This window comes from Melanostigma gelatinosum, assembly GCF_949748355.1.
Source record: "Melanostigma gelatinosum genome assembly, chromosome: 8".
NCBI classification, from domain to species: domain Eukaryota; kingdom Metazoa; phylum Chordata; class Actinopteri; order Perciformes; family Zoarcidae; genus Melanostigma; species Melanostigma gelatinosum.
In genome coordinates this window covers 3,022,314-3,048,407 of record NC_136641.1, presented here as the reverse complement: position 1 = coordinate 3,048,407, position 26,094 = coordinate 3,022,314, and the positions used below count along the sequence as shown (strand labels likewise).

Here is a 26,094-nt window from a genome sequence, read left to right as displayed (position 1 = left end):
TTGAGTGACAGTTTAATCTGAATTTGTTCACCAGCAGTGATTGACAGCTGCGTTGGAGAGCCTCAGCTCTCATTGTTTTCCTTCGATCGTGGTGAAATTATGAAAATGGCGTTAGGAGAACTAAAAGGAGGAACCAGAATGTTTTCATAGATTATCTGTCCTGTCAGGATACAGTGACAGTTTTATGAAAATAACTTATAATATTTCCACAAAGTTACCAACTGCCAGACAGCTGAGCCCAAATATGAAGTTAGTTTTTACTCCAAATCAAAGTTTACTGTCCGTACCAACAGCAGATCTCCCTCCTGTCTCTCCAGGTTCACCCAGATGGACTGTGACGGCCACCTGGCCCAGTGTCTGTCAGAGGTGAACATGGACATGACCTGGTGAGCCGACAGGAGGAGACAGACACACACACACACACTCTCCAGGATCATACTCCGGGTTTCTCATGCGTCCTGGAAAACCTGGAAAATAGTTAACCAATTTTAGGAGTGAGTGATATGACCTAAAACTTATATGACAGTATTTTCTGAGGGTCTTTGTGTAACTGTATTATATCATGTTATTACAAAATATAAGGGATACTCCACTCAAAACGTAAATCTGTGTAAATATGCTATCGGGATGGACCCACGTCTGTTTTGGGAGTAGCTGGCCCCATAATGTAACTAATGTTTCATGAGTCAGCAGCATTAGTAGCAGCCATGCTGCTGATCTCAGCAATAAAAAAAGTTTTAGCTTTAAAATAAGTTTTTTTTCTCAGCAAAAATAAAAACTAACCTGTTAACATGGGCGCCTAAACGTACTGTATACAGCAAGAGTCTGTGAAGAGATGGACGGTACCTGTTCGTAACCGTAGACCTATGAACTGTGGGAGGGACGGAGCTCATCGGTGCTGCAGCTCCCTCGTCCTCGCTTGTGTGCTAAACTAAAACCTGTGTGTATATCTCGGTGTAGACGGTATTGCAAAATCCATGTCATCTGAAAAATGATTTAAACATTTTCCTTTTCCCCTCTAGCTGAGAATGAACTACTAGTCTATCAGAGCTCCCAAAACACCAAGTTATGCTCAACTCTTCCAAATATTTCAACTAAACTGTCCATGAACTACCGTTTGAACATTAATATGATCCTGAACATAAAATATACCATAGTATGCTCTGCTATAAAACAGTAAAATATGCCATAAAAACGAATAATAAAATGTATCATAAAATATGTCACAAAATAAACTAGAAAAAGGTAATAGTATGGCTTGTCATAAAATAATATACAGTATGAAAGGTCATAGTACATCATTAAATATGAAATAGAATGGTAAATATGTGATGTGTGTGACCATGGACTATATAAGAAGTGGATGTCGTCATGGTGACGCCACCCGTTGGTTTGTGTACTGATGTTTTGACGCCTCGAGTTCGCCGTCGCCATCTTGGATTACGGCCGTCGGCATGTTGTTGTTTCCGCAACCAATCAACTAGAGGCTGTCGCCTGGTCGTAACCATGACGCTGACGCTCTCGTCTCACACTCAACAAAATGTTGAGCTTTCATTTTCAATGTATCGAGGAGAAGCGTTGTACATCTGGTCGAATCTGACAAACTGAGCAACAATAGGTCGATTGTCTCAGTAAGTAGTGAACAGGTCTCTGATCAGGTCCGACTCGATGCAGAAGATTTAATATTCATCGAGTGAACACTTTAAGTTCATCTTCTCTGCATCAAATGAACAGAAAATGGTGTCAGATGGTTCATATTAATTCATTGCATGTTTCTAGTCTCCCAGTATGATATGAAGAGTAGAGGTGATCACAAGATGTGAGGAGGCACACACACACACACACAGCTGTAGCATCTGCAAAGAGATTTCTGCAAAAATGGAAGGACTCTTTTCACAGAAAACCAGTATCATTTTTAATAATTACACATATTTACAAAGATGCGGTGAAGCAAAATGAAGCATATCCAACCAGCATTATTTTAGAACAAAAATCATGGAGCGACTTCATTTTGAGATAAAGATTCTCTTTCTCTTAGACGTTTGAGGCGCCTTCACTGTTCTGTAAAGTGGTTCATCCATTGGTCCCTCAAGAAAAAAAACAATGTGCAAATCATAAACTCATAAAATGCAGCAAATGAGATGGAGTTTGGGGGGTTGGAGGAGGACGCCTCAACTGTTGAAGTGATTTCTAGCTTCCTGAAGTGTGTGTGTGTGTGTGTGTGTGTGTGGTGGTGGTGGGGGGGGGGGGGACTAATCGGTGATTGTGGGACTGTTTCATTATCTCTCTCCATCTGGTTCCTCTCTGCCTATAAAGGCCCGACGGCTAATTGAGACCATTTGACTCAGGATCAGCTAATTAATCCTGTTATGTGGTTATCAGATTAGCACGGGTCAGATTCCATCAGCTCCATCTCAGCCCATGGAGAGCTCCTCTCAGATCAGCACAGAGCTCTTTGTGTCTGGGACTCTAGTCCGTGCTCCTGGTTGATATCAACAGATCTGATCCCGTCCTCACCAATGTGTATGGTATATGAAGTAACTGTATACAGATGAACTCATTTCAACAGTGCAGCACTGAGCTGACCACCGGGTGTTGGGTCATCTGCAGGTTCCAAACTCACCCGGAGCTCCAGAACACCACACTACTCCAGATGAACAACTCTGAATGGTTAACTATGGGACAGAAAGCTTTATATCAATACAACTCCAATATTTCACCCCTTTGTGGCCCATGTTACCCTCCACCACAGAGGTGATGCGACAGCCTATCAGTGCTCGTGGGGTTGTCTTTCTACTGGAACCGGAGATTGGTTTTTCGGTAACTTTAATAAATCAAACCTTAAAAATAGCCACGCAATCAGACCGCTGGCCATCGCTGAAACAATGTAATTCATTCAAATTCAATTCTCTCAAAATGAATGTGTCCCTCTGAAGGTCATAGTTGTATACAGTTAGATACCGCGAGACGTTAACTGTTACACGCGGCCTCTGCTTAGCTGTGGACGGGCTGTGCTTGAATATGACCCGTGGTACGAGGTGTTTAGTGATGTCTTGTTTTGTTTTTTAAATGTTGCGTTGTTTATTTGATGTATGTTGTTATTTATCATTGAATGGTGACGTGCTGTGTTTGAATGTGTTTGTACTTGAAAAAGCAACATGAAATATTCCAAAGTGTCTCACAACACTGGAGAGAAATAAAAGCTTTTTCTTTACCAGTCATGTGATCCGTGCTGCTTGTTAATGCGTCATGTGACTTGTTGCTCGGAGACAACGGTGGAAATGTGCGTGAGTTGTAAAGGGGAGTGCCGGTGGTTCAGTTTGTCGTGGTGGATTCCAGGAAGATGCTCAGTGTCAGCACGATGTGGACGGATGGACCGGACCAACTCTTTCCAGAACGTTGTGAGAGACTTCTAGAACAATCTGAGCTTGTGATCAGATATACATTTATTAATCATCCACAGCTGTTCTAAAAAGCTAACTGGTCACATTAAAGATGTGTGGGAGGTGACAGAATTACAGCTGCTATTCACAATAATCAATCCATAAGCTCCCAAATGTTTAGAGTGATTCAATTCTTAAAAAATGTCTTAGAATGACAGTCCCATCACAAGTGAGTGTTCCTGTAGTTTGAGGACTACGTGGAATGCAAACTTCAATTTGAAGTGAAGAAAAATACCAACAAACTAAAATGTTTGAAGTTAAAGCATTAAAATAAGAGAAGTATCCTATTCCTCTCCATATGACCAAACAATAGAACAAAGGAGACATGTGACTGAAGTGGATTCCTCAAATCAAACTATCTGCAGTTTACATGTCCTGTGCTTTTGTCAGAAATACCATGTTTGATATCTTGGTTTCCTGATGCTCGTAGAACTCAACACTGCTGCTCACGCACCGCTGTCTGTGCGTTGTGCTGTACTCTACAGTCACCAGTGACAGTGAGCTCACGATGTCTCTGCTCCTGCCGGCTCAGCTGTCCAACAAACACGACGGCCCGGAGCATTTCTGAAGACCTTCTTTGATTCCCTTTAGAAATAAAACTGTTAAGAATACCTCGACTGCAATAAGTCTCGGTAGAGCTGTAGTAGCACCATGTGAAGCCAGCCTTGGTGCGGGGATGGAAACACAATGAGCCCAAAAACAGAAATGGCGACACATTTCCACAAGACAGCACAACCCACCAGTCACGTGACATGTCCAACCGGCTGCAGATGGTCCCGCAGTGGCAGCTGGTGTAGAAGAATCTGAGCTCGGCCAGCAAGCCTGTACACACTGGAGGTTGAAGCAGACGTCCTCTTTTAATGCCTTTCTGAAGCTGCCAGGCTGGGATTGGCCGTGGCCCGTGTACACCTTTATACCGATACGGGACTGTATGGACGACGCCCGTCTGTGACATTTCTAAATGATCATGGCGTTGGGAAAACATCGGCACATCGGGCTTTATCTCCTCCTGCCAGCTGTGGTCCAATGTGATGTTAGCTTGGTTTAAATAAACTGTTCTACAACGATTATTTGAATTGATCCATAAAAAATGAAAAGATTCAGTCATGTTTCAGGGCTGAGGCAACTGTGCTCCAAAAGATGAGATCCCACTAATAATGTGAATGGTCTGGACCAACCCTGCTCAGAGCCCAGCCGTGGTGTCAGCTGGTCTTTACTGGAGCCGGGATGGGTCAGGAAATGTTCTCGAAGACATAAGTGCAATCAGAGCCATGGTAATCAGTACGATCTTTGAGGCACTTCTTAAATAAAAAGTAATCAACAACCCCCCCCCCCCCCCCAATTAGTGAACATCCTACAAGATAAGAAAAAGAAGGTTGTGTTTAGGATGGAAATGTGCCACTTGCATCAATAAAAAGGCATCACTACCTACATTATAATACACAATATTAACTTAATGTTTTTTCCTTTGTCATTGTACATTCTTGTTTTGCGAGAGGCGTCGTGCCCCCTCCCCCCCTAAAGATAGAAAAGAAATGAAACTAAAGAAAAAAAGTGCATGTAAAATTTCAAGTTCTTCAGCAGAACTGTCATATTTCTCCAGGGATGTGCGACGGGTTGAGATGTGTTCATGACGGCAGGCACGGAATGAAACGACTCTGTTCAAATCACGGAGCTTTGACATGAGGATGGACATTCAGAGAGGAGAACCCAATGAAGCGGCGGGAGAAAAAGAACGGATGAGGGGAAGACAACGGAACGTCAGGGAATGTTCTTGAAGTCTTTGTTTTCCTTGTAGGTACCAAGAAAAGACGAGTTTGGTATTCCAACAAAACAATCTGAACGGTCCAGAAGGAACCTTTCCCGTTCTCCAGTTTGCTCTGCCTCGTTGACAAGGTCCAGAGGTTGAGGTCCTCCTCCCTGTGCTCCTTTACTCTTCCTCCTCCTCCTCGCCTTGCAGAGTTGGCTTGCGAGTCTTTTTTGGCTGAGACGGCAGCTTGGACAGACAGTAGGTGGGCGAAGGAGGAAGCTGGTCTCCCCTTCATACAGACTCTTCTGTGGATAGCAGCAGGGGGTTGATGTATTCAAATCCCTCAAACTCTGACTGGTCTATTCTCTTGATGACGTCCCTGAGGAGAGGGAGACAGAGAAGAATGAGAGGTGGTGTTGTCATCCACAGCAGACCTGGATCAAGCTCTGAACAGAGAGCCCATATCGATACAGATTTCAATACCTGCAACCTGACCCATGAACCATTGTGCTTGTGATCAGTGCGTCATAGTGAGTTTTGAAAAGGGTCAACTATTTCTGGAGCATTTTATGCTTTGACTACTAAGTAGAAAAAAAGACGGGAAGTCTGGGAGAGAAAGATGGGGAAGAACCAAACCTCATGTTCCTTAATTTCAGAAGAAATGTGCAATTTAGAATTTTTGCCGCCTTTTAGAGAAGCGGCATCAGAGAAGCGGCATCTGATCACGAGCACTACAGCTGCTCCCAGTAGCGTAAACCCATTTTGATTTAAGAGTGTTTATATAAAATGTAGATAGATAGATTTTTATTGTTATTATTAATTTCCACATGTGTGCCTCAAGAACAAAGGTACATTTAGATACAACAACAACAACATGTTCTCGTGGCCTGTGGTGGTGGGGCCCAATGTGGGGCAAGTAAATCCAATCAGCAAGTTCAACTTTTGTGAATTTTGATCCACAGATTTGCAGCAAAGCATCGTGATGCTGCCGGTCTTTGAGAGAACAGAGGACCGGTTTGTAGACAGCCGAGTCGATAGTGAATGGTGGAAATACATGCTTTCAATAAAACGCGTTATGTGTCGTAAAACAATTTGAAGTTTGCTCACCGAAAATAAAAAGGTTTTATTTTCCCTCTCAACAATCTTCCATCAAACAAAATGGAGCACAACAATGAGAATAAAACCCAGGACAGGTAAGACAGCTAGCCCTGCAAGTAGCCTTACGTCTCACAGAGACGCATGGGTTGATGGTGCTACACCACTCACTGCTGTGACCGCGCCGAAGTTCAGCATCGATGTCGCTGCTGAATCGGGACGGTGCATCTCCATAACTGGTATTCATCACACCTCCAGGGAGATGTGACCACCTCTGTAGCAGGATGCCATTCATCCCTCCTCACTATGACAACGAGCTTTCTGCTCCATCGTTTTCAAAATATTCTAGAAAACTTTTACCCAACATTTCCTCGAGGCCCAACCTTTCTCATTTCAACTTTTCAACGATCAGTCATGAGAAAAACTCCAGGGAGTATCTCTAAGTGTTTGGGCTAACTTCTGTCAACACGATCAGTTCACTCAACATCCCCAGCGTCTCAAAGTGGAGGCAAGCAAACCAAGTTCAGCGTGCACAGATTACATACGCATCCAGGAATTCCTATTATGTTGACAGAGAAAGATCGTTGGAGATGGGCTATGACTGAGTGACTGACAAATCAAATAAGACACTCCAAAACTTGAATATGTTTGACGCAAAAATAATATTTTACATTTATCATCAAGGCACACCGGAGACGTGAAACGTTTCTACAGTTTTTCAAGACAGAAGTTGGCAGCGATGAGAGGTGTTCTACTTCTACGAGAGCGACTGGAGACAGGATGACTTTTCTTTTGAGTGACTTGGACAGATTACCTTTGATAATACACTGAACAACAACAACTTCCTGTTTGTGTTGGTACCTGCTCCTGCTGTCCTGCAGAACATCTCCACCCTGGAAACCATCTGATGGGTCTTAATTATTTTCACTCAGAGTAAATCTTTAAACCCTGTACAATGGCATCTGAGACAGGAGGAACACGGTGTGGACTACCCAGTAGAGGAACTCCTGAGTATGCTGCTTCCATTAAAAAAGGCATAATCACAGGTAAATGGAGCGGAACCCCAGAACTAGTGGGCTCAGAGTGGCTGGGTAAAAATAAACGTACTTCCTTAGCAACACTGCTACTTCTCCTGCAGCAACAGGCTATTTACTTATGTGTGTGTGTGTGGTGAGAGGAGGAACTGAAGCCCAAGAAGCAGACCTCTCCCTGGGGAAAGGCCGAGAGGCTTCCTCCCTTCAGACACTGGGCTGGAGGCTTTGAAGTAAAAACAATAGGTGTGTTCACTGCCCCCCCCCCCCCTTAGGGGGCCTCTGCCAGTGTTGAACAGGTTGCTGATACCACCCACATCGAGCGCAAGGACAAGTGAATGAAATGCTACAGTGTCTGTCTTCAGTTATCAGACTAGAATACTGATGAAGCAAGTAGTTCCCCTCCATCTGATCTCATGTAAAGTACTTTCACCGTAGGAGTAGGTCAACTCCCAAAACAAAAACTACTTTTAGAAAATGGAGTTTCTGAGAGAACAGAGAGGGAGAAAGAAATAACACAAAGTCACAAAAGAGAGAGGAGAGGGTTTGACCAAAACAAACAAAGTGTGTTCAACCAACATAAATGTTGCCTTTTTTTCCAGGCTTGGATGACTTGAAAGCATTGCCAGATGCAGAATGAAGAGGATAGAAGGCAAGGCAAGTTTATTTGTATAGCACATTTCAACAACAAGGTAATTCAAAGCATAAAGGCAAAAGTAAAGGAGATTTAAAACATACATTGAATAATCGATGTCTCCCTGAGACATTACGCTGCACGCAATCAACCATACACTGCCGCAATTCTGCAATTACTCGCACACAAACCACGTCTGGAAAAGATCTCTGCCGATCTGCGTTTTATAGTGTACGCCTTGCACGAACTCGGTCCCGGAGGAAATGGCGATATATTGTGCAGTCCATTTAAAAACATTAAAAGCATCAAAACATAAGGCAAAAGAAAAGGAGATTTAACAGCAATTAAGAACAGTGCAAGAAATAAAATGCAGTAGTAAAATGCAGAAATGCAGGAAATTGATTAATATATTAATTGAATGTGGTTCAATTAAAGGCAGCAGCAAACAGAAAAGTCTTCAATCTTGATTTAAATGAGCTGCAGCTTTCTGGGACTTTGTTCCAGATATGTGGAGCAGAAAAACTGAACGCTGCTTCTCCATGTTTAGTTCTGACTCTGGGAACAGAAAGTAGACCGGTCCCAGACGACCTAAGGGGTCGGGATGGTTCATAAGGTAGCAGCAGATCAGAGATGTATTTTGGCCCTAAACCAGTCAGTGCTTTGTAAACCAACAGCATGATTTTAAAGTCAATTCTTTGTTGGACAGGAAGCCAGTGCAAAGACATCAGAACTGGAGTGATGTGATCCACCCTCCTGGTCTTAGTGAGGACTCGAGCTGCAGCTGCAGCGTTCTGACGGACTTTTTACAGAGACCTGTAAACACACCGTTACAGTAGTCCAGTCTGCTGAAGATAAATGCATGGACAAGTTTTTCCAAATCCTGTTGAGACATAAGTCCTCTAATCCTTGATATATTCTTCAGGTGATAGTAGGCTGATTTTGTAATTGTCTTGATATGGCTGTTCAGGTTGAGGTCTGAATCTACAACTACACCTAGATTTCTGGCTTGGTTTGTGGGTTTTAACATCAGTGACTGAAGCTGAGTGGTGATTTTCAATTGTTCGTCATTGGTACCAAAAACAATTACTTCTGTTTTATCTTTGTTTAATTGAAGAAAATTCTGGCACATCCAGTTGTTGATTTGTTCAATGCAGTTACCCAGCCCTTGTATGGGATTATAGTCCCCTGGTGACATAGTTATGTAGATTTGTGTGTCGTCTGCATAATTATGATAACACACTTTGTTGTTTTCCATAATCTGAGCTAGTGGAAGCATGTAGATGTTGAACAGAAGAGGCCCCAGTATTGAACCTTGGGGAACACCACATGTCATTTTAGTCAGCTCTGATGTGTAATCAGCTACAGACACAAAGTATTCTCGGCCCTTCAAGTAGGATTCAAACTAGTTAAGTGCTGTGCCAGAGAGTCCCACCCAGATGTTTAGTCTTTCTAGGAGTATGGCATGGTCGACCGTGTCGAATGCAGCACTGAGATCCAGTAACACTAAGACTGAACTTCTGCCATTGTCTATGTTTAAGTGGATGTCGTTGAAAACCTTAACAAGAGCAGTTTCAGTACTGTGGTGCTGTCGAAAGCCTGACTGGAAAACATCAAAGCAGTTATTTACGGCCAAGAAGTTGGTCAGCTGTTGGAAAACCGCTGAGAAGGAGGAAGGGGCAGCGGAGAGGAGGGAGGGACAGAACAAGTATTTTAAGTGGTTTTGGAAAACAAATACTAACATTTTGATCCAATATTAAACCTACAAGACTGGAGCTATTGTCAGTCTAAGAAATGATTGTAAGCATCTCAAGCATCAATGGTCCACAGTCAATGTTGCTACTACTGTGTGGTACTGAAGGCTTCATGGCAGAGTTTTGATTAGTTTTTATGTTGTATTCAGGCTGAATGTGGTGCAATTTTAAGTTGATGAGAAGACGTAAGTGGAAACTAATAGGTGCAAACTGGCTTTGGGAGGGGAGGGGTGAGGTAAAGTAAAAATGTTAGGGCAACAAAAAAGAATGATGACAAATGATTGAACATACACGGGCACAATTAATAGTGCAGGAACCCGACAGAAAGTCACACAAAGGGCTAGAGTTCCAGGTACTGTAGACTACATGAGCAGTGGACGTAGTCATGGTGATGTCACCCGTTGGTTTGTGGACTGATGCTTTGAAGCCTTGAGTTCGCCATCTTGGATTACGGCCGTCACCATGTTGGTTTTTTCGCAACCAATCAACAGAAGTTATCATATTTGGAATGTGGAGGAGTGACGTAGAGACGCCGTATATGTAGCAACCTGTCAATCACTGTGTAGCCCCGCCCTAAAGCATACTCTGCTTTATGGTCTATTTGACTTGTGAGTCTTGCACGGGGGTTTGGGCATTCCAAAAGAAAGAATGATGAATATAATAGACAAGGCAATAGTGTTGCCTGTCAATATTTCAAATAGATGGACGCAACATGACACATGATTTTTTATGGGGCAGACGTGTTACATTATGATTACAAATGTGTTACATTATTGGACATTATGATGTGCAAACAGTGTAGGACCTGCATGACATGCATCAAGAACCAAGCGGACCTCCAGAGTCAAGGCCCTGAAAACAACAACCAAGGACCAAGGCTACAGAAGAAGAAAGAAAGTACACTTCTCTGGGCACTGGCTGAGGCTGCCATTCTCGAAGGCAGGGAACTGGCATAGAAAAACTAAAACCTCTCTCCCCTCCCCCTCCCCACGCTGGCAAGGGCCCCCAGCAAATCTGGCTTTTAATGTCGCAATGTAAATCTCAAACATGGAGGGTTTACCCTTCTTTCTCCCTACACGGCCCCCACTTCTCTTTCTTCTCATGCCAAGCCCATCACGAGTGGGAGAGAGGGGAGACTGGAGAGCATTTTTGCATCACTCCCTCCCAGAGCAGGAGTGGGCGACATCAGTCCCTCTTGGTAACAGAGGGAAGAGAAAGTGGTGTGGGGATAAAGTGAGAGACGCAGGGAGGAGGCATGCGTCTTCTTTTGATGTGTCGTGGTGTTTGATGCCACGTTGATAGGTCCACTACTCAACTGGCAGTGAGCTCCCCACCCTGTTCTCCCACTCATCTCCCTCTTCCCCTCACTGCACCACCCCAACTGCCTCCCTAAAAGTCTATCACGGACTCCCCTCGTCGAACGCTGTCACAAATGAGCTGGGATGAGCGGCAGAGCCGTCTCTTTGCTAGCCCTTAATGAGCTTCGAGGCTCACCCACTCCGAGGCTGGTTTGAAGTTCAGCGTCTAGTGAACAGCAGAGGTGTACGGCACATTCAAACTGAGCCATGCTAGTTACCCAAAGACATCTGTCATGGGTGCAGAGCATGATGGGCATTTAATAAGACTCCAATTAACACTGGAAGCCCTTGCCATTTCACAATGGCGTAGTCATTGCTGTACATGTTCAAAAGTTCCAAGTTGCACAAGCAGGAAAAAGCCACGATGGTGTCTTTGTGTGTCTCCAAGTACAACCTTGCTGAACTGGTGGAGTATATGCCAAACATGGCACCATATACTTTGGAGACAATCCTAATTCTGCTTCATTTCACAGTATGAAGTCAAGAAGGCTCTCATCACCAGCCTCAGTGTGGGCGGGATTCTTAGCTGATTGCCGTAGCGATCCGCGTGGAACCGCAGTGACATCCTCTTCATCAGCAACTAAAACACAGGAACGTCTGCACTGTGAATTGTACAGCATAGCATACCTAGTGTATCTGAGGAGTAGTTTTACAGCTTGACATTTTTGAAAATCTGGATCGAGTGAATTTTTAAAAATGCGGTCACTATTGACGGTAGCTTGGCTGTTTCAAAATGGCAGGTCAGTGCAGGATGTCCCGTGTCGCGCGAGTGAAGATTTCTCGCTGACCCACTAGTGGTCTGCAGCGCTTTAACTCCAGCTCAGCTCGCTTGGACCCTTGTTGAGATGGTATCAAAAATAAGTACCAGGTACTAACCTGATCTTCTGCTCATGGAAAACCAAAACAGAGCAAGTCGAGTTGGCTAAGAGCCATGCTGTACCATGCAGTGGAAATGCAGAATACCTGCCTAACAAAGTCCAAAACCCCCTGTCAAAAAAAGGGTGGGGGGCTGAAAACACTTCAGAGCAGACATTGACGTACACTTTATGTTTACAGTGCTACGGTGCGAAAGTGAGCAAGAGTTTGGTGTTCTTCCTGAAGGTCTCTGTTTACATTCTTCAGACTCAAAAGTGCGACACTGAATGTCTTCCGGGAAAGACTGTCTGATAGTGGCCGCCTCATCCCCAGCTGCACGATTCCTCGTGTCAAGACTACGAAGAGTTAACAGACAGCTGTGGAGAGGTCAGGGATTTCCAGGCATTTCACCGTAGTCAGTGTGGACATTCACAACAGGTGCACACACATTTGGCCCCTAGAAGTGGTCGGAGAGCAAGTCATATCACTGTTTCAAGCATCCTGAATCCTTCATGTCTTGCTGCCCTCAACAGGGATTAAAAATACGCCGTATCTGGTTGGGTATAAAGCCATGATTATTGTGGCGAAAAATATCACCAGTATTCTAACGGTAATGAACGGCCATGAACGCTGATGAAAAGCATGAACAATGTTTCATGCACCCAAATCCCTTCATAATCAGATTCTTACTCATTGCTTGTCATTGTGTGGGAAGCTGTAGGCAGCATCGTAGCCCTTAGTCATGTATAGGACATTATAAAAGAGGCTTTTTTAAAAAGCTCTTACTGAATGTCCTAATGTCGTTGATGAAATTGCTAATAAGGATGCCTTTTGGGCGGAGTGCATGGTTTACTTCATTGTTCCACTCAGCTCCTGCTTTTGATCAGTGTGGTTGTTGAGAAATGGTTTGCTAAAATGCATCCAATAAAAGCTTTGCAGGAAAAATATAAATGTTGTAAAATCAATCCAGCATGGACTGAAATGAAAATGTTGTCTGACATAAGCCTGGTAATATCTATCGGCGGGGCCTGCCAAAGCCTTATGGAATCGTTTTGTGACGGCACGGAGGAACACAGGCCATGCTTGTGTTCTGGTCTGCAGCGGTGGAGCCTCGGACGTGTCTGTTGTTGTGCCAGATCTCTCCAGCCTTTTCTCTCCACAGTTCAGGCTTAAACAAGCGCTCCTGTCGGATCCTGAAGGCCACACGTTCGGATTAATCAAAACAATGTCCCTAATGGATGAAGACGTCAACGTTCTCGTGCTACATTCGTACTTCCCCCCCTGCGTCAACTCACAGGGGGGGAAGTTTTTCTTTATTGGATGCAGAAGTTCTCTGGAAAAGATGGCACAACATCCACCCACTGAAAACACATGTCACGTCTTTTTCAACCTCTGTGTGACCATGAAAAGGTCTGATCACCTTTTTAGCTGTACACATTCACAGCTGCCAAGTCCAATCACAGTTTGGTCCTGGGGCCACTGGGGCCACTAACACCAACACGTTTAACACTAACTGTGACATGACAACCAGACTGTTAGAACAGCGAATACCCTTTTTGTTCTTCAATGCAGCGGTACTGTTTCCTGTGCTGCTCGTGCCGTATCATTACTACAGCAGCAGCACACAATGAGCAGTTATTGTGACAGTGACAACTAGAGGAGAGCAAAAACAGACATGTTGAATTTAATCTGATTACTTTAAAAAAAAACTAAAATGCCCACAGTGTTCATTCACTAAAACTGTATAAAAATAGTTTGAATTTCTTTCGAGAAAATACAACTAAACTGCCCAGACTGTTAGGCAACTGACACTTAAGAAGAGTCAAGAACAGGACGAGGTTGACTAACGACGGTACAATCATAAGAGGACTTTAGAAACAGGACGAATGAACTGGAACTACAGCCAGCTGTTGCAGTCTACATCCACGTCTGTCCAAAATGTCATCACTTCATCATTTTATCCCATTAGACAACTGTGTGGCGTTGTCATAATTAGAATGTGATTTCTTGAGTTATGGCCAATAATCTGCTTTGTGATGTCACAGTGATGGTGGTCAGTTTATCCTTGAGTCCAGCTCTTGTTGGCGTGGAGACATAAAAACAATAGGTGAAAGATGAACACTAGTTTTAACTTGGGGCCGGTGTCGCTGCCGATTGCACCGCCCCATCTGTGACCTCAACACTACAACTACACTTGAGCCCCTTGCTGAGAGTCCCCCCCCCACCCCCCCCCCACCCCACACGGGACGAACAGCATGACTGTCTTTAAACATGTTGAACGTTTTAAATGCACAGACATCAGCATGACAGACACCATGACAGACACCATGACAGACACCATGACAGGCACCATGACAGACACCATGACAGGCACCATGACAGACAACATGACAGGCACCATGACAGACACCATGACAGGCACCATGACAGGCAACATGACAGGCACCATGACAGACACCATGACAGGCACCATGACAGACACCATGACAGGCACCATGACAGGCAACATGACAGACACCATGACAGACACCATGACAGACACCATGACAGACACCATGACAGACACCATGACAGGCACCATGACAGACACCATGACAGGCACCATGACAGGCAACATGACAGACACCATGACAGACACCATGACAGACACCATGACAGGCACCATGACAGACACCATGACAGACACCATGACAGACACCATGACAGACACCATGACAGACACCATGACAGACACCATGACAGACACCATGACAGGCACCATGACAGGCACCATGACAGACACCATGACAGGCACCATGACAGGCAACATGACAGGCACCATGACAGACACCATGACAGGCACCATGACAGACACCATGACAGGCACCATGACAGGCAACATGACAGACACCATGACAGACACCATGACAGACACCATGACAGGCACCATGACAGACACCATGACAGACACCATGACAGACACCATGACAGACACCATGACAGGCACCATGACAGGCACCATGACAGACACCATGACAGGCACCATGACAGGCAACATGACAGGCACCATGACAGACACCATGACAGGCACCATGACAGACACCATGACAGGCACCATGACAGGCAACATGACAGACACCATGACAGACACCATGACAGGCACCATGACAGACACCATGACAGACACCATGACAGACACCATGACAGACACCATGACAGACACCATGACAGACACCATGACAGACACCATGACAGACATGACCTGAAGCAAATCTCAAGTCCCTGCAAACACATCTTTAAACACAGGTGCTCTTAGTGATTCACATACAGTCGACTTCACTGGTATAACTTGTATTTTATTCGACGGCAGTACTTACGCATCGTCTGGTGTTAGCTGCACTGGTTCATTCGTAAACTGCGTGTCAAAGTTTTCCAGGCCGTAGTCATCAGTGATCTGAGGTTTGAAGGGCGGTGTCATCTCTTTCTTCTCCAGCTGAGGGGAACAAACGCATAAAAGTCCTGTTATGTGTAACAACAGGTCTTTCTCAATCGAGAGGAGACCATGTAGAACAGGGGTGTCAAACATACGGCCCGCGGGCCGCATCGTCATTTTATGTGGCCCGCGAATCCGTCAGATAAAAAAATAAATAATAATTATAATAATTTTAAGTTAGACTTGATAATAAAAATATCCCCATAGTCGAAATTATGAGATAGAAAGTCATAATTATGAGATGGAAAGTCGAAGTTATGAGATATTTAAACACACAGTCACAGAAGCAGCTCTTTGGCTGGTTACACCTGAAATGGAAATGTATTGTGAGTACATTGAAGACGACTATAAACGTGGCTTTACAACACATGAAATACTTCATGTGGGATTGTGCAAACGCACCCTTGAAAGGATTTTAAGCATTGAACAAAGTTATTGTAATAACTTGTGTTTGATATTTGTCTATGATATTTTCTTTAATACTTTGATCTTTGATAGAGTAATGTGGGTTTCTTAACCCTAAATTAAAAGGATTTAAGTTATAATAACAGAAATGTGCTTAAATATATGTTTACATTTATATAACTGCATGTACAATATTCTTACACTTGAATAAACAATAATCAAATGCAGAGACAGTTATTTAACAATATGTTAGTGGTAGAAGGACAAAACCCAAAGCACATCATGTGCTCTGAATCAGAACCTTCTACAACTGCAGGCTGTCTGCAGGAACTGCACATCCTCTGCTGATCAGAATAGCACAAAACAGAAGCGTCGCCAATGACCATGTGGATGTGGAGCCTTATTTGGGTGGTTAAACTCCTCCACGAGGTGTCACATTGACAAACCTTTTTAGCGGACATTTCCAAGGACTGAAGTGTAAACTGAAGGAGGTCGTTTGCAACTTCGCTTGGTCAAACTAAAGGTGAGAACGGTTGCTGCTCTACAGCCCAGCACAACCCTCAGCTATGTCTTATTATTATTATTTATAGAGTATTTTGAGATAGTTAATTCAAAGCAACAAAAAAAAACCTTCAAATGTGGTGTGGGACACTGCTTCTTATATAGCATTGTGTTTGTTAGGTTTATTACTTTCTATTTGACAGTAGTGACCCTCTGTATTTATCTTATTGTCAATAAATTCCCTAAAAAGATCAAAACAAACAATGTTAGTTAGTTAATGCTACACCAGTCCTACTTTCCACTCTAGCAGTACATGTAGACATAAAGGTTGAGCATACTTAGCAGAACCTGTTATATTATATATATATTAATATTCATCATTATCAGTCATATTGCAAGCCATTTTCCCTATTCTAAGCTACAGCCCGCTAGCTGCATGATGAGATTATATTCGGTGGATAGCAGCAGCCTGTGGTGTACAAGCTGGTAGAGTTGGAAGTAGGCGTTGCACCCTGCTGCCGCTGATTCAAGGTATAGGACATGGACACTGCCTGGCTCCAACAGCTCTCTGTTTGAGGCACCTTTAGCTAATTATACACTACTTGGCCTCGAGAGTACCGTAATGCTACTACAGACTATAGTTACTACTGTAGATAGTACGCTAGCTAGCAGGGCGTGCTAACTAATCAACAACAATCTCAGTTCATTCCATTCCCACACTTTTGCTCTTGTGGTTTGAAAAAGGCTATAAAAAGACATGAACCCCAAACTCTTCATGTAGCAAGTATCGGTCTAACTACAGACCACGCACACCTTTCAGTACCTTTCTAAGTTGCGCTTGGACCTGGCTGTTCAGGCTAGAGGTTCAGCGATGGGTTGATCTTACTCACGAGTACTGTGTTTGTCTTTATGTGCCACAGAGCTCCATTGTTGTCCAAGAATATAGAAAACACACCAACAAGCCTCACTGTGGCCCTGGGTGAGCTGTTCCTTCATTACCTTGAAAACACAGACACTGTAGTTTATTTTTGACTCAGTCTCACCGACACCGTCCTCCTGCCACAGATACTTCAGCCAACAGCTGGTTTGGAACATAACTAAACCCTTTGTTTCTTTAAATGACACCAAATATTTGTGAGGTTTTTTTAAAGAGTTGTGAACCAATGGGGTTGAAGCTGAGAGCCACAGATAGGAAGTGAGAAAGTAGAAACGAGAGAGACGGGCTCACACGTTGTTGGTTTTGGTGTTTACAAAAAGCTCTGGAAAAATGTGTGATTGTGGGCAATAGAACTAGAATGGACTTTACTGCTCAGGATCTGCTACGCCTCTATTCCAATGAAAACCAATGTTGATGTCAAATGTTTTAATTGACTAATGAAAGGAAACTTGCACATTTGAGATGATTAAACAGTCACTGAATGGTGTGATATATGGAACATCAGGCAGGTTTAAACACTGGCTCTCTTCCATACGGTCAGAGCTGCTGGAGTAAAACACGGACACATGACACAGAGAGCGAGAGAAAAACCAGAGAACAGAGCGGGTTGAGCAGCGGAGTAGTTGTGCCAGAGTGATTTTGTCTGGTTTGTTTCCATGGTTTCACATCGGCCCCTCATCCTGTTAAATTGTGCACAGAGGACAATTTTCTGAGAACACAAAGAAGTCAGACGTCAGGTACACAGGTTTGCTCTCCGTGCTGTTTCCTCGTTCTAAGAATATACACTTTTTTTAAATCGTTAAAAGTAGGTTAGGGGGAGCTTAAAATAGAGATAACTTATTATGGTTTTTGAAGGCTGATCCAGGTGCTGTCTAATAGTTGATCAATTAATGAATCATAGGCTACGTAGTCTGAGCGTTTTTGCACCCGTCTCGAATGTTGTCAGCCGATTGATTGGCGTTATCAGTGGTTCTCACGACCACTCTAATGCTGCAGATGGCCACCCTGCACCTACCCCGTTGTGACAGTGAAACTTAACGTTGTGAATTGAAACAAAACAACTTTTTAGGCAACATAATCAAGGACAATATCATGGTTTGGGTTAGTAAAAAGTATGTTGCGTAATTTGTTAGCGTACGTGGTGTTAGTTAAGTACGTAAAATAAGTCTACCATTGACTTCTGTTTTCACATGGGACCTGAACAGCAGTCTCCTGGGTGAAAGTCCTGTGTTTGTTTGACCCAAGCATCCACTTCACGCATGTATCCATGAACTGGATACTGGACCCCAACATGACACCTATTCATGAGAACGGCAAGATAAGTTCCTAGCTTTGAGGTTACTTCACGGGTGATGCGGCCCACTGAATATGTCGGTCGGTAGGTGTATAAATATGGTATTTTTATACATATTTATATAAAAAACATTTTCAGTAAAAACACACAAACAAGGTAATGTCTTGTTTTGTAAGTCTCACAAAGCACTTTGCAATGAAATGAATAACTTAATTACTCATTTGAATTGCATTGCATTTAAGATGGGATATTATTTGGACAGACATAATGGTGAGAGTGGGTAATATGAATACAAATGAAGTAATAATAAAGTTAAAAAGCTGTCAGGTAAACAAGGCATTCTTCCCTCTTGAGCTGCTAAGTGGCTTCATGTGAAACGTCCCGAGCAGGAAGTGTTTTATTTGAGGGTGAAACAGTGAACTGAAAGCCACTCAAATGAAGTGGTGAATGAATACAGTGTTATTATTCGAGTGTCCGAGTGGTGGCGACGACACGATGCGTCATGCTAAATATATCAAGACAACAGGTAAACATGGAGGAAGTGTCGAGGTTGCACTTACAGCAAATGAAAACAGAGGGTTGTAACTAAAACACAATATGACTGAAGGTACAACACATGAAGCTCTAGCGTGAGTTCAGACAGGAAGACTCTACTCCTGCATGCCCAAGCCCGTAGTTTATTTCTCATACATCTGCCATCACTCCTCATGCAGGCTCACTCATTATTGCCTTGCTGTCATTGTTTGGGGCTGTCAATCATGATATCAGCTGTTTAGATCAGCTGGTCTCTCTCGCCAACAGCACAACGACACAGTGACATGGTTACTCTCTTAAATATCATCGTCTCTTTACCTTCAGTACGTTCATGCTGCTGTTACGCAACCCTCCACCTCCCCATCTCTGCCCAGTCTTTGCAGCCTCATCAGCTTTATCATTCCATCAGCATCATCAGCCTCATCAGCCACCACCACCAGTGTCTGGACTCCACGGGGGGATTCATATTGTTGCCGCTCAGGGCGATCACAACTCGATCACAAATCTCTTCGTCGAGTTCAAGTGCCAAATAATTTCTGTGTAACTCATGAACGCAGCATCTGTCCTAATGCATGTTAACTAATCCTTCACTGGTCTCTCCTGGTTGAACTAACCACGGTTTCTATGATCCATGACCACCATCTACGATTTTCTAACCTTAAAACAGCACGCCACGGATATATCATGGCAATTTAACATAATTCAAAAATAAATCTGTTCCCCCTCAATGCAGCAGAAGCAGAGATATGCCCGTTGTTATCCGACGTGATCTTCTGTTGCTGAGACAACTCAAAGGTCATTTTCACAACTTTCAAACTTCCAGCTATCCAGGTGCCTGATGCCAGACGTACACTAACAACTCACTAACAACAGCTGATGTTTCACACGGCGCTCTCAGCCGCCTCATTTCTCTGGCATTTTAACATTTTATTGAATAACTTTGGTGCAGAGAAGATAACTTAAGATTGTTTACTGTAACAAGCTCCCTAATAACACGCCGACATATTTTGATGTCAATTTACTATATGATATGTTTTCTTCGAACTGAATACAGGCAAATATCCTTAACGCTGCCTTAGAGCTGATGGTTCCATTGTAAATCACCATCGCTTGTTCTGACTTTGAGCAGCGTTCCATTGGACTTTTTGCAAATATTTTGAGTTACGATTTGTCTGGAACGCAGAATTCTTTCTTGTCAAAAACCTGGAGCCTACATTACCCACAATGCAACTCGCCCGCCGACAGTTTGGTCGGAGATTGGGTGAGTGGTGCTCGTAGCAGCTGATGTCTCCTGGAGACTATCCTGCAGCAGAGATGAGCAGCTACAGATTCCATTTTATAACTTGTAGTCTTCAGTGACTTCATCAGACTTCACACAGTTCCCTCTAAGGAAGGAGAGAGCTGACACCGAGAAACACACGTTGATCTGTTGAACTGCTGTTCCCCTTTAAGCAGGTCCTTTTACTTGTTGAAGGTGAAATCAACCTTTAACCATGTAGCGATCAGGGATTCACTGAGGACGCCACCAACATGTGACCTCCTTTGTGGTTGAGGTGTGAATGCTGCTGAGGATCCTATTGAACACTCACGAGTTGCTTTCCAGTCCCACTTCTTGTTTGCCAGTTGTTTGCTGAGTGAGTGTGTTTAGTTGCTACAGCACTCCCGGTCCTCCTGCTGCTTTTTGCAGCAGTTTCTGAGCTTCATTCGTGTTATTGGTTCAAAGTGCTCTGTGGGAACAGCTTCAAACAAACAAACAACACAAAACCACTCACTTTCTCTCTTTATACCTCTTCCTATCACTCCCTCTTCATCAAATTGGCGCACCTTCCCCCAGTCTCTCCCTCTCTTTGCAAATTTTTAGCTTTTTTAAGCTTTTTCAGCACCTACCTACACTCCTCTGTCAGTTTCACCCCCTCACATCCTGTCTCCATCTTCCTCCTCTCCGTTTGTCTGCATCTTACTCATTGTCAATTCTTTCATCTTTTCACATCCCTCTCCTCCTACTTTCCCCAGTCTGTCTGATGTGTTGTTGGGCAGGCTGAAGCTATGTGTGGTGGTAATGACACACCCACACACACACACACACACACACACACACACAGGGAGCACCCCTGAGGCCAGAGGGGGACATGAAAGAGGTAGCGCCATGGCTATACAGGCTATCCATGGGTTCTCAGATCACAGCCCCTGCCAGAGTGTGTGTGTGTGTGTGTGTGTGTGTGTGTGTGTGTGTGTGTGTGTGTGTGTGTGTGTGTGTGTGTGTGTGTGTGTGTGTGTGTGTGTGTGTGTGTGTGTGTGTGTGTGTGTGTGTGTGTGTGTGTGTGTGTGAGTGAGTGAGTGAGTGAGTGAGTGAGTGAGTGAGTGAGTGAGTGAGTGAGTGAGTGAGTGTGTGTGTGTGTGTGTGTGAGAGATATGTGTTCCAGTGGCATCGATGCTTTCAGGACAGGCTTGGACGACGTGACAATCAGGCTGATCAGAGGCAGCCGTTAATGTGACTGCAGACTTCCCGCAGTCAGCACATGTGAGGCTGTGCGTCACACACTCTGTTTTCACTTCATCACACCGACGGGAGCTTTGGCTCTCGTCGTCTGTCCGCAGTGTGGAAGTACGTCTCTATAAGAAGCGGGACAATCGCCTTCACATCTATCTTTCACAATATCTGCACAGATCTGCTGTCAGACTGAACGTTTATGCACACAGCTCGCTTTAATGGACGAAGGGACCTTTGGGAAGAAACCACGCTGCTGTGTGAACAGGCTTGTTGTCATTGTTCTCTTTTGTTAAGCTAAGTGCTGAGATCTAGGAACATGCGACACGTTGACAACAGAGATAGGACAAGAAACACGAGCGGTCGGACAATCAGACAAAACAAGCAGTTCAGCCACAAAACTCCAAACTGTGGAACACCTCAGTGCTGTAGAAAGCCAACACTGTGTGGGCACTTCTACATTCTACTCTCTGCTGTATCGTGACTTCTTCTTGCTCACCTCTCACAAGCTCCCGGTACTCTCCTCTTTCCTGTCCATATCAGGTCATCCGGGTGATTCATAACGACTAGTATGACGTAGTGCAAACAGTGAGACAGGCTCCTAATGGTGGGGGAGGAGAGCTGCATGGGTCAAACAACCAGTGGTCCACGACTTGTTTACATATTGTCATTACTTATCTTTATGAAATTATTTTTTAGCCCAACCGTGATGTTTTTCTCAAACCTAACCAAGTGGTACTGTTGACTAAACTGAACGTTGCATTGTTTAATGTGCTAACAAGAGGTCATGGTCATTTGATGTATTTCTGTGAGATCACATTGGAAACATTTGAGTTCTGCCAACCAGCCAGCGAACACTTTGGCCATCAGCAAGATCCCAAACACCTTGTGACAGTCCTGACTTGCATTGATTAGTTTTAGTCAAACAATAAGTACTGATCGCTGTGAGACATTCGTTTGGTGTGGTGTCTCTAGCCTACATGAATTATGGCTGCTGTAGTTTTTCTAAGTTGTGTACAGCAGTGTCGCAAATTGATAAAATACTACGGCGGCGACTCGTAGCTACGAAGTCGTTGAATTAAACCAATTACGGGGGAAATAAAAGCATCCATCTATGACGTGGGTCTCCAGTGTCCCGTGACCTGGTGAACATCAGACACCTTACTGCAGGGAGGAGGAGCGGGGAGGGAAATATCATTTCTGTCTTATGAGATCGAAGCAAAGCCTTCATGCAAAGTCTGCAGGAAAGAACACGACAATCAAACTTCACCCATTCTCATCTGGCCTGGACCAAAATACTAACTGTGCATAGAAGTATGCTGCCAACCTCTGGCTCTCTGGTGTTCTTATGGAACAGAAAGATAAAGTGAACTATTTATTGGTTCAAAGGTAAGACAAAGATGCACTACAGAGGACGGGTGTCTGGCTTCCTGCCTGAGTGTGATCTCAGTGTGGATGAAAAGGAACTCACAATCGTGAAATCCAGTTGTACCCACTTCCAAATGATACATTTCTCCTCAACGCTCATCAACTTGACAGTTCTCTGGCAGTGAAGAACTGTGGATTTGGCGAGGGCATGAAAGAGGACGGCAGGTAAATGATATTCAAATGTGTCATCTCTTCAGAGAGAAAACCCGGCGCTCCCTCAGGAACCGTCTGATGAATATTAATATGTGGTAACAACAGTAGCGGCGTGCCAGGCCTGCCAGGTCTGGAGACAGGTTTGGAGTTTGAGGGCAGAGAGCGTCGCTCCTCCTCTCACAGCTTTGTCAACTTGTTTTTCCTCTGTGCTACACGGGGGCCTCGTCGCTGGGCTCAGGATTCCGCTCCGCTTTGATATCTTTCCCCAGTTTGCCTTTGGTGTGTACTTCACAGGCTCTGTGCAGCACTCATTAACTCACTCTTGACGATTGTTTTCCCCCTCTTTTATGCCGTATACTACCTACCACCCCAGCTAATTGTCCCATGAGGAAAGCGCCAACAATGAGGATAGAGAAGTGGCCTTAATTCTCCTTTAATTAGCATTCACGCTAATGTCTGATAAAGTAGAATATTAATGCTGCTCTCATAGAGTCATTGTAAACTGGAAGCAAGTGCACTTGCAACAGTGTCGAATTTAGAACATGACGACTAGAAGATTATACAATAACTACATACAATACAACAACTAGCATCACAGCTGCTAATACAGATATTCTTAATGTTGACATTTGCCTATACAATGATAATGACTGAGCCAGAGGCTGTCAGGTCTGCAGAGAGGATCATTGGTTCCAGCCTGCCCTCCATCCTGGACTTGTTCACCTCCAGAGTCAGGAGACGGGCTGGAAAGATCACTGCAGACCATCACACCCTGGACACAAGCTGTTCCACCTCCTCCCCTCTGGTAGGAGCTACAGGGCTCTGTACGCCAAGACCACCAGACACAGGAACAGCTTCTTTCCACTGGCCGTCACTCTGATGAAAAATTAATCAGACAAACTGCACTACTACCTCCTTTCTGCACTAATATCCCGAATCCATTCTTATTGATTCTGAATGGAGCTATATGAAGTCAACATCATCTGTATTTCAACATATTTGATCTGATTTATGTTAATTAGCTCATATTTACTGGCTAACAGAATTGGCCATGTGATGGAACTCCAACAGTACAGTAATGACTTCACATTTAATGTTTCAATTGCAGGAATCGTGATCATGTGGTTATGGATTTCTGCTAGTTTTCATGATATGTTGAATTTGGCCTCACGCCAGAGCGTTGTTGTACTTCATCTCCTTTACTTTTTACCTTTCTGTTAACGGCACAAACTTGTTGTACATTGCTTGATATGCAGTCATTATCATGACTGCATATCCAACCTGTTCTGCGTCATGTATGTAGCAATATAGATGAAATATTACTTAACAGTGAAAAAGTGCAAGCTCAGCAGAGTCCGTGCTGGTGTTTGGGGACAGTGATACATTAAGCAGCTGTTGTGATATAAATAAAGATTTAACAGTTGGACATGAAGTTTCATGCTGAAACTCAACAAAGCGTAGATGACTTTGATGGGAGACTCGCACAAAGACTGAGGCAGCGGTAAGGATTTGAAAGCAACTACTGAATTGTTAAATAGTCAAGCCAAAATATGGCAACAAAGTCTGGGCGATGTCATGATCTTTCACAGTCAAATCTTTCAAGATAACAATGAGATGCAAGTCGCCGTCTTGAGGTGTGCTCCCAAAAAGGCCCGTGTTGGCGGAGATGAGCGGGTTCCTTGATTGGTGGTGTGTTGTTTGATGCCCCGTCGGCCTCCAGCCGCTCCGGACTCGGCCTTGCTTCCCCCCCGTCGCTCTGTCCCTGGTGCTCACAGGTGAGGTTTGCTTGAGTTGTGGCTCTGGTTGCATGTCTGCCTCCTCAGAGGGCAGGTACACAGCGGATGATCAGCTTCATCTGCAGTCCCTGACTCATCGTCTGAAACAAGGCATGTGTGATGTGATGGGAACCAGTTTGAATATTTGCCTCCCATTGATTCTGATTATAAACTATTTTACATCATAAACCATAACCTTCTGGTTTCTTCAGGGATTCTGTCCTCAGAGGAATACTCTTAAAACTGTAAATTGAGCATTATTAAAATGATTATTAGTAAATATATATTATGATAACTGTATACATGTATAAACTAAAGCCCTGGACCCATCGTGAATGTAGTTTCAGATGAAGCGAAACTGAAAACAGCCCTTTTCTTAAATCTATCTGGATGAATGGAGGCCCATTGATACCATCCAGTCACAATGAAGTTCCACTGACCATCACAACCACATCGCCTCACAGTGACCTGCACTTTGTTCATGTCGGTCCCAAGTGTACGTTGCTCAGCCCCGCTGCTGAAACACGACTATGCAGATGTCAAGATCGTTAATATTGTAGAGCTGCTCCTTCTGTCATGTTCGCTTCAGACGAGGTTGTGCATCAGAGCTACGCCATCAATCACGTAACTGCAACCTCACACACACACACACACCTCACTCCTGTGCCTGTTGAAACATCACAGGAGGGTGTTCTCTGTGCTATTTAAGCTCTTGATATAAACAGTAGACAGCTGTACCTTTCTCTCAGCTGATTGGCATTGACTGTGGGCATGCAGTGTTTACTTCCTCTTTGTTGTTACATTAGTTGTGACAAACCCCAGATCAGTTGTCAGCAGCTGTCTGTCAGGAAGCAGCAGGCACCCTGATCCCACCAATGATGAACTATGTGCTAAGTGAGTATGTGTCACCTTCCACCTCAGTTCTGTTTGAACTGAGAGATAATATTCTGGGAGTTGCGACCCCAGTGTTCCCTTCTTTTGCTCTGTGGGTTTGTGAGGGAGTTGTTTGTGTGCAGCTGCTCTGGACTGTCTTGGACCATGGCTGCTAGGGAAGTGTATCACTCAGTAGAAGTTGAAGCCTACACTTGGGTTCCTCTGGCACAAATCAGCCGATGAGTTAGTAAACTTGATGTGTTTTCCACTCGGTTCGGTTTATTTCACAAAGAAATAATTGAGGTCATCGGAAAGTG

The 26,094-nt window shown here is 44.0% G+C and overlaps 1 protein-coding gene across 1 annotated transcript in view; it reads right to left on the bottom strand.

The window, feature by feature from the left end:
* Nucleotides 1-5,132: 5,132 nt before the first annotated feature.
* prkcz (protein kinase C, zeta) overlaps nucleotides 5,133-26,094 on the bottom strand; it is a gene marked incomplete at its 5' end in the record, with an annotated part of 127,926 nt that continues 106,964 nt past the window's right edge. Inside the window, 2 exons of the mRNA XM_079273326.1 lie at nucleotides 5,133-5,572; nucleotides 15,274-15,389. Of these exons, the coding sequence (XP_079129452.1) occupies nucleotides 5,485-5,572; nucleotides 15,274-15,389 (204 nt within the window). The 3' untranslated portion in view covers nucleotides 5,133-5,484. The remainder of the gene's footprint in view (nucleotides 5,573-15,273; nucleotides 15,390-26,094) is intronic.